Below are 9,122 nucleotides of genomic sequence, written 5' to 3'. Positions count from 1 at the left end.
TCCTCTCAGCTTGACCCTAGTTCTGCTTATTTTTGCACTTCCTCCCACAGCAATGCTGAGGGGTCACTGCAACCTTGCTCTTGGCAATCGGGTTTAGTAGCGCAAGGCTGGGCAGGAAATGAACTGGGAGATGAGGCCATATCTGCTTTAACACTATTCTTGATAGGTCCTTTGTGGTGAGAGTTTCCAAGAACCAGCACAGCAGTTGAAGGAGCTGAGCAACATTTACAAGAAATGTGCCCCTACACCACCCCAACCCCCCACCCCTAGGTCCCCCTTCTCTTCTCTTTACTGCCTCCAACTCTTCCTCCCTAGCCAGACCCAAGTGAAACGTAGTTTTCAGGAGCCACTGATGAATATTTCCACAGAACAGAACCACTTACCCAACTCTCTGGAGTCTGAGGAAGAACTGCTCTAACCTCCAGATCTTGGGCCCTGAAGGGAACTTGAGATGACTAATCCACACAAATGTTTATTATTAAGTGGCAGTATAGCAGAGTGGCAATGAGCCTGGGCTGCCTGGGTCCTAATTCTAACCTGGCCACTTCTCAGTCTGTGACCTTCGACAGGATACTTCACTGCTCTGCATCTCAGTTTTCCCCATCTGTAAAATGGGTATAAATAATAGCATCTACCTCATGGAGAGTTGTGAGGAGAAATAAATTAATATGTGCAAAGCATGAAGAACAGTGCTGGGCACATAGTAGGTACTAAATGAGCATTAGCTTTTATCACATAGAAACTACTATGTACACTGTAAGCTAAGTGTTACAAAAAATGCAGATGAATCGAGAAGACCATGATCTAGAACAGGAGTTAGCAAACTTTTCCTGTAAAGGGCCAGATAGTAAATATTTTGTGCTTTGCTGGCAGTATGGTCTGTCTCAACTACTCAACTCTGCCATTGTAGCACAAAAGCCATAGACAACACATAAATGAATGATTTTCCTTATGAACATTGACAATTGAGTTTCGTATGTATAATTTCATGTATCACAAAATATTATTCTTCATTCAATTTTTTTTCAACGATTTAAAAATGTAACACTCAGACTTAGCTTGCAAGCTGTACAAAAACAGGCAGTGTGTCAGATTCAGTCAGCAAGTCACAGGTTGCTGATTCCTGGTCTAGTGGGGGAAGAAACATTTTGCCCCTCTGGATTTCTCTGCTCTGTCTGCACATCCAGTGCCTCACTTTACAGGTGCACAAACTGAGGATCATCCTTCAAAATCCAGTTGAATTGCCACCTCCTTTTTGAAGCCTTCCCAAATTACTTCAGCCAAGGGCCGTAATAACTCCAACTGCTGCCTCCTATGTGATAAGTACAAACATGTTCATTACTTTTAAAAATTTATCCTGAAATATTTTAGATAAACCAAAAGTTATAAAGAATAATACAAACACCTTAGTCTTCACCAACCAGCTCATGAAATAAGGCATTGGCAAATAGTTGAAGGTCCCTGTGCAGATATACCTCCCCACATCACAACCTCCCTTTTCCCCAGAGGTAATAACCATGGTCCTGACGCTGGGAACTTATTATCACCCTGTACTTCTTTGTACTTTTACTACATATGTATGCATCCATAAGCAGGAGATGGTATTTGTTTGCATCCATTATTTAATCCAATCCTCCTAATAAACCAATCAAGAAGTATCTCTATTTAGAGATCAGTCTCAGAGGGTGTAATAGCTTGCCCAAGGTGTGTATGTGATTGTGGTAGAATCTAAGCCCAAGGCTGATTCCCAAGTCAACGCTCCTCACTATTGCTCCCCTCTATATTCCACAGCCATGGCATCGATCCCACCAGGCCTTATTAGTTATCTTGCTCCCTTTCCAAATTATATTTTAAACTGCCCAAGAGAAGAGACTAAATATCACCTTTCACCATTCTGATACAACTCCTCTATTTTGCACCCAATAGGAACACAATCTGTATTTCTTCAGAGACATCTTTTTCTAGCACCCCTAGCAATCTCAACACTTGTGGATGGAAAAACAGCCGGAAACTCACTTCAAGGGAAAGAAGGGTGGGGCTCTGCCAGATTTCCTTAGAAGTCTGGAGAAACTTTAATTATTCAAGCATCAACTTTACTGGAAAGGGTGAGGCATGCTGCCCTCAGACTCCAAGAGGTTGGTAGTATGTGTGTCGTGTGTGTGTGAGGAGGGTGGTTAGAGAAAAGGGGAACCTCAGAAAACCAGCCCCCCAGAACCAAGACATCCTTCCTTCTTCGCCACAGCCACATGGGGGCTGAGCTGAGGCTTGGGACCTAGTCCAAACTTCAGGGTAGACAAACCCCAGAACTCGATGAGGAGTAAGGAGTAGTGTGGCCTGGACCCTCAGGCAACCTGACAAGAGTTCATCTGGGCCAGGGTCCGAAGGGTGTGTGGATGCACACAGGGAGGGAAGAATATTAGAACTGCTTCGGATGTTTATAAAGAAACCAACATCTACTTAATATGCCAACGGACAGTGGCACACACTCCAGTGTGCCCTCAGAATATGTACTAAGTGGATTCATGGGTTCTACCACACAGTTTAAAAAAAGCTAATGCAAAATGGACAAGGGGCCTATTAAAGATTCCTGCAGGGCCAGCCCTGTGGCTCACTCGGGAGAGTGCGGTGCTGATAACACCAAGGCCAAGGGTTCAGATCCCACATAGGGATGGCCGGTTAGCTCACTGGGTGAGCGTGGTGCTGACAACACCAAGTCAAGGGTTAAGATCCCCTTACCGGTCATCTGTAAAAAAAAAAAAAAAAAAAAAAAAAGATTCCTGCAAAGAAACCACAGGCTGGGGCTGGCTGGTGGCTCACTTGGGAGAGTGTGGTTCTGACAACACCAAGTCAAGGGTTAAGATCCCCTTCCTGGTCATTTAAAAAAAAAAAAGACTAAACACAAACAAGTGGTAAAATGGCAGAGCTATTTCACCTACTGTCAGTATAAGCTCTGTTAACATCAAAACATGTGTTTCCACCCATGCACTATTATTAATGACTAACCCTCAAACTAAAGGCAAAGGGAACTTGAATTATGAAAAGTAATAAAGATATAATTTTTCAATGAACTTAACAAGGATTAAGGGTACATGCTCAAAATGTCTTACTAGTGGGAGACAAGTGAAAAAAGCTTCCTTAGTCTGGTAATATTGATATATTTATCTCTAGATCAGTCCTGTCCAATAGAACTTTCTGCGATGATGGAAATGTTGAGACACACTTGCACAACTGGTGATTGAATGCTTGAAGAGCCATATGCACCGTATTTTTATAGCTCTTAAAATCTGAATCAGAGGGCTGGCCCGTGGCTCACTCGGTAGAGTGCGGTGCTGATAACACCAAGGCCCCGGGTTCGGATCCCATATAGGGATGGCCGGTTTGCTCACTGGCTGAGCGTGGTGCTGACAACACCAAGTCAAGGGTTAAGATCCCCTTACCGGTCATCTTTTTAAAAAAAAAAAAAAAAGGGCTGGCCTGGTGGCTCACTCGGGAGAGTGCGGTGCTGATAACACCAAGGCCCCGGGTTCGGATCCCATATAGGGATGGCCGGTTTGCTCACTGGCTGAGCGTGGTGCTGACAACACCAAGTCAAGGGTTAAGATCCCCTTACCGGTCATCTTTTTAAAAAAAAAAAAAAAAGGGCTGGCCTGGTGGCTCACTCGGGAGAGTGCGGTGCTGATAACACCAAGGCCCCGGGTTCGGATCCCATATAGGGATGGCCGGTTTGCTCACTGGCTGAGCGTGGTGCTGACAACACCAAGTCAAGGGTTAAGATCCCCTTCCCGGTCATCTTTTAAAAAAAAAAAAAAAAATCTGAATCAGGATAGGTTTATTAGGTCCCCCGTGACAAATCTTGTCCACACAATATTGGTCCTATATATGTTTTGGAAAGGTGACCATACCGGAACGTGCATTGAAGAAAACCAGATTTAGTCTGAAAGTTCCCTTTCTCCTACTTGTACAGGTCTTTCGCACTTACCAAATGCTCAACAAATGTATGTTAGCATGCCTCTGCATGAACAACGATTAGAAGCCACAAGTTAAGACAAAAGATTTTTATTCAAAAAACGCCAAGTATAAAAAAAAAAAAATAAGATCTCTTTTATTCCCCTGTACAGTATTTCACTCGGATAAAACCAGCAGGCTACATGCTGCTCGAAACACAGCCCCAGAGAGGATCCGGAAGGCACACCGTCCAGAACTGCCTTTCATATATCTATCCTATATACACAAGTCAGCAATGCCCCTCCACTATCCCCCACAGAGCCCAGACCCACTTGGGTAAGTAGGTGAGGGGCCCCACTGGAGTCAGGGAGCTGCAGCAGCTGTCCCACCTCAGTCCCGTCACCCCACAAACAGAGCAAGCATCGCAGCCCTCCCTAAAAGGTCCCCAAGTCAGAGGAGGAAAGGAGGAAAGAAAACTAGGGCAGCAGCTGTGGAAGCTTGGAGCAGGAAGGGAACCAAATAAATAAATAAATAAATACATAACATTGACCTCCAGGTTAGAATGCGCATCTTTCAAAAACAAAAACAGGTAAAATAACTTAAAGGCAAAATTTTTTAAAAAATTAGATCAACTACAATCCTTTTTTATACTACCATGCCAACTGTACACACATTTACAGCTTTTCTGTTGATTTGCATTGTTTGTGCATTTTTTGTGTGTGAGGTCTTGGCTTTGAAACAGTTAAGTAAAAACCAAAAAGGAAGACCAGTTCACTCGGAGTTTTACTAAAGGGGGTGGAAAAAGGGCAGGTGGCTCAGCATTTGGCCCTGTTGCCTCTTCCATGGCACCTTTCAAATGAAGGAGGGGGCAGTGGGGACAGGGGAGAACAGGGAACCAAACCCAGGCAGATTTTTGGAGAAGCAGCAGGTAAAAGAGGCAAGTTCAAGTATTTCTCCCAGCACAGCCGGAGTCCCCACAGAAGGCACTCAGAAGAGTCGGAAGAGGTGGCAGAGACTTAAAATGGTGCTAGTCTTATCCCATCCCAACCTGTTTCCCCCTACCCGACCCATCGCGGCATTCAGCAGAACTTGTGATGAAGGGAACAGTTCCATGGCAGGGTTCGAACCCACCCCCACCCCCCACCCAGGGATTTTTAGGAGTCCAGCGATGATGGACACCTATGAGAAGGAGAGAGCATCTACGGGAGGGGTTGAGGCCTAGGACACCTGGAGTGGAGTCTCTTTCCCTTTGTTGGGAGGCAGACTCCAGGGGCCTGGGGTCTGGAATGAGTTGTAAATGTTGTTCCTGTATCAAGCACTGTCCTGCTTGGTGAGAAGTGTCACTGGTACTTGGGAAGCTGAAGACAGACACTTCCCCTCTCTCAAGCATCTGACAGTGAGGGGAGGACCTGTCAGAAAGGCTGCTATTTGCTGGGCCCCGGTGACAGGCTGTGGAGATGGATCTCAGCAGTTTCCTGGGGCAGGAGGACATCTTGCATCCATGGATGGTTCTGGATTTCTTCAAAAGATGGCCTATCTGATGGTCTCAGGGCCAAGCACCATCTAATGAGATGTTGACACTCTGCAGAAAGCAGGATAGACAGAGGTTATGAATGATACAACTTATTTTTATAATACAAAGATCTTCCCAATTTGCTTTCCAGGGGCCCACAAGTCTGGGGTCCCAAGGAGGCCATGCACTTTCCAGAACATTGTGTCAGGTAATCTTCAATGGAAAGGTATTAACTAATAGCTGGATTCTTGTCTGCTTTCAGCTAAAAATGGCTCCCCTCTTAAACCTGTGGTTTTAAAACTTCAATAGCTGGGGCCTTTTCCATGACACCCACTCACCAGCAATAGGAAGGATGATGACAAAAGATTTTGATGAGACACCACAGAGCATGATGAGGGGATTCAATTCACTTACCGACTTATAAACATGAACACTACCTGCAATGATGTCACTAGAAGCACAATATTTAAAGAACTACTGCCTTAAGGGAGGTGGCTAAAAGAACCCAACTTTTTACTCTAGCAAATAGCCAGGAGTTGAGGCATCAGGGATCTGGTACTTAAACTTTTCAGAGAACCAGACTGTCTTTTCTTCTTAATATGCTCACACATGCTCCTTTGACCTCCCAAGGAAAGCTCAAATGCAAACCACATGATTCATGGGCCAGCTCAAGTGTAAATCATTGGCTTACAATTCTGCTAGGCCAAGGGTCACAACATCTCCTGGAGAGTGAACCTCTCCAGAAATCAAAGACTCTTCCATGGGGACTAATAGCCTTATGATTCTTGCTTCTCCTTAACAAGGGGCTTCCAAAGTTACCTGAAGAGACCCTCTGCCTGAAGAAAACTTGGCCCCTGATGATCTCCTCATCGTGCTCAAAGGGAATATCTCCACACACCATATCGTACAGCAGGATCCCCAGGGACCAGACGGCAGCCGACCTGCCATGGTAGCGATGGTAGCGGATCCACTCTGGAGGACTATACACTCGGGTCCCTGGGAGCCAGGGGAACAGGAGAGAAAACATGCTTTTAGTAAAAATAAATACAAAGCAACTGGCTGGTATAACTCTTTTTTAAAAAAAAGCACCACTTCCCTTCTCTCAGGACCTAGGTGAACTCCATTTTTTTCTCCCCTGGGCTAAAAGGAGAGTGGAGGAGCGGTTTCCGGCATCTCTCCAACCCAAAGCCTCACCCCACTTTCTCTACCAGCCCAAACCATAAACTGAAATTCTTTACAAACTGCTCCAAGAAACAAACAGGCTGGCTGCGGACCCAAAGCCTGAGGACCGTATGTGGTAGGACCACCCGCAAAGGGATTAGGGATGAATGTCTGCACACTCAAGGGAGGTATCCCACAGACTATCCTTAAACTGCATTCAACACTGCCCAGGAGCCGGGAGAGAGATTCCCACCTGAGACATGACCCAACATAAGGCTATGATCCATCCAAAGCCAGGGTGCCCTTGGGAGGCCTTCCTCCCCACCCTTTCAGTGCAGGGAGAGACACCCACACTCTTTCCTCCCCAGACTGGAAAGGTAGAGCTGCAGGGCGGGTTTCAGACCACGTGATTCCTGTTTACAAACTTTGGGTAGTAAAAAAAGGGGGGGCTATCCCGCCGGTGCTCACCAGGGGGCAGCAAAGACTCGAAGGAAAAAACATGGGAGGACCCGGCCAGCCATTAACTGTTAAATACAAAAAATGCAGCCCAACCCAGCGTCCTCCAAGGGCAAATAAACACAAACCACAAGCCCGAGTCACAAGTTTTGAAAGGCTGTCGTTTGTTAGGGTAAGCCTCTCAGATGATGACCCACCCTCCTTTGCTTTGATCTCAGGCTCTCCATTCCTCCCCCTTTCTGAAAGAACCCGCTCCAAGCCCCTCCCTAGGATAGGTTTTCATCCTCCCTGCGGAGACACCCAACTAATTTTCAAACCAGCAACAGATCTTATTTCACAACATTCATTCCTGACTCCCTCACCCCACAACACCAAAAAAGAAAAAAAGAAAAAAAAGAAATTTAGTGGAACTACTGTTCGTATTCCTTAACCCTCCTTTAGATCAAAGGGGAGAAAAAAACTGCAGCAGTAAAAACTACCTTATAGAAAACTAACTCCCTTATAAAGCAAAACAAAAATTTCAAAGCCGGCATCAATTTTCATCTCCCCCTCCCTCCTCCACTCATCCTTTTACTGGCGGGGAAACTGGGTCAGACTTCAGAAATCTGGGCTACGGCCGATTGCCCACAGTCTCTTATTCATCGGGAAAGCTTGGAACCCACCGAATTCCACTTAAAAAATAAAATCACGCTGGAAACACTGCAGGTTCAGCTGGCTTGAAATTCCCGGCTTTACTATGCTGCGAAGGTCTCCTTCGTCCCACCCCTGCTAGCATCGAGCCAGGCGGCCCAATGACCTTTACAAAGGGCCGGAGCGGGAGGCTGGCCGAGGCCTCCAGACCGGGCCGAGTCACCTGGGCAGTCCCTCCCCAGCAGCTCCCTCCCGGGCCTGGCTCACCATCGAAGTCCGTGTAGACGGTGTCCTTGAGCAGCGCCCCCGACCCGAAGTCGATGAGCTTGAGCTCGCCGCGATTGAGGTCGATGAGGATGTTCTCGTCTTTGATGTCGCGATGGAGCACCCCGCAGTTGTGGCAGTGCCGCACGGCCTCCAGCACCTGCCAGAAGAAGCTGCGAGCCAGCTCCTCTTGCAGGGCCCCCCTTTCCGTGATAAAGTCGAAGAGGTCTTGCACCGGCTCGGGCCTCTCCAGGATCAAGACGAAACTGTCGGGTCTCTCGAACCAGTCCAGAAGCCTAATGACGCCGGAGAAGCCCGAGCTCACCTTCTTCAGCAGGACCACTTCCATGGGCACTCGGGTGCCATTGGGCTGCAGGGGCGAGGGGGCCGCGTTTAGGGCGGGAGTCGGGGGACGCCCCTCACCCCACCCACCCATCATGGGGGTCGCTCCCTCAGGCACTCACCAGCTCTCCCCAGTCGGAAATCCGATCCTTCTCCACGTGTTTGATGGCCACCTGGAATACCCCAAAGTCTCTATTAGGTCCCCTCGCTGAGGCCAAAACACACCGGTGCGCTCCCTCCCGGCACGCCCTCCCCACCGCGGGGCGCCCACTCACCGGCAAGTTGTCGGCGACACGGATGCCTGAGTACACCGAGCCGAAGCCGCCGCTGCCCAGTAGCGGGCCCACCTGGTACTGCGACTCCAGGGGCTCCTTCTCCTTGCCTAGGAAACGCAGAGGCACAGAGGACTCAGTGCCGGTCCGCAAGCCCCAGTTCCCCAAGGTGGAAGTCCCGCCGTCGCCACCCATCCCCAGGCCGGGGGAGCGCTCACCGGGCGCCAGCTTGGTGGCGTGCAGGTCGTTGCAGGGCGCGGCGCGCAGGTGGGCAAGCGAGTTGATTTTGGACAAGAGCATCCCAACCTCCAGGGTGTCGGCGTAGAGACTGTGCCTTGAGGAGCTGCAGCAGGAGCTGGGGCTAGGGTTGTGCCAGAGGCTGCGTCTATGGCTGGGGCTGTGGCTGCGGGTGGCGTTGCGGCTGCTGCTGCGGCTGCCGCGGAAGGCCGAGGGCGAGTCGGAGGACAACTGGGGGAGCTGCCCGGACTGGCGGCGGGAGGGAAAGCCGGCGAAGTCAGGCAGCGTTGAGAGCGGCGGGG

General features: G+C 48.6%; 1 protein-coding gene across 1 annotated transcript; it reads right to left on the bottom strand.

The window, feature by feature from the left end:
* Nucleotides 1-4,040: 4,040 nt before the first annotated feature.
* Nucleotides 4,041-9,116, bottom strand: PIM1 (Pim-1 proto-oncogene, serine/threonine kinase). Its single transcript, XM_008568426.1, has 6 exons — nucleotides 8,802-9,116; nucleotides 8,587-8,693; nucleotides 8,434-8,484; nucleotides 7,973-8,339; nucleotides 6,278-6,454; nucleotides 4,041-5,527 (listed from the first exon to the last, which is right to left on the bottom strand). The coding sequence occupies exons 1-6, from the start codon at nucleotides 8,881-8,883 to the stop codon at nucleotides 5,370-5,372; spliced, it is 942 nt and encodes a 313-aa protein (XP_008566648.1). The 5' UTR covers nucleotides 8,884-9,116; the 3' UTR covers nucleotides 4,041-5,369.
* Between the last annotated feature and the right edge of the window lie 6 nt (nucleotides 9,117-9,122).

This window comes from Galeopterus variegatus, unplaced genomic scaffold (genome assembly GCF_000696425.1).
Source record: "Galeopterus variegatus unplaced genomic scaffold, G_variegatus-3.0.2 Scaffold409, whole genome shotgun sequence".
Taxonomy (NCBI): Eukaryota; Metazoa; Chordata; class Mammalia; order Dermoptera; family Cynocephalidae; genus Galeopterus; species Galeopterus variegatus.
This window is presented reverse-complemented; position numbering and strand designations above follow the sequence as displayed.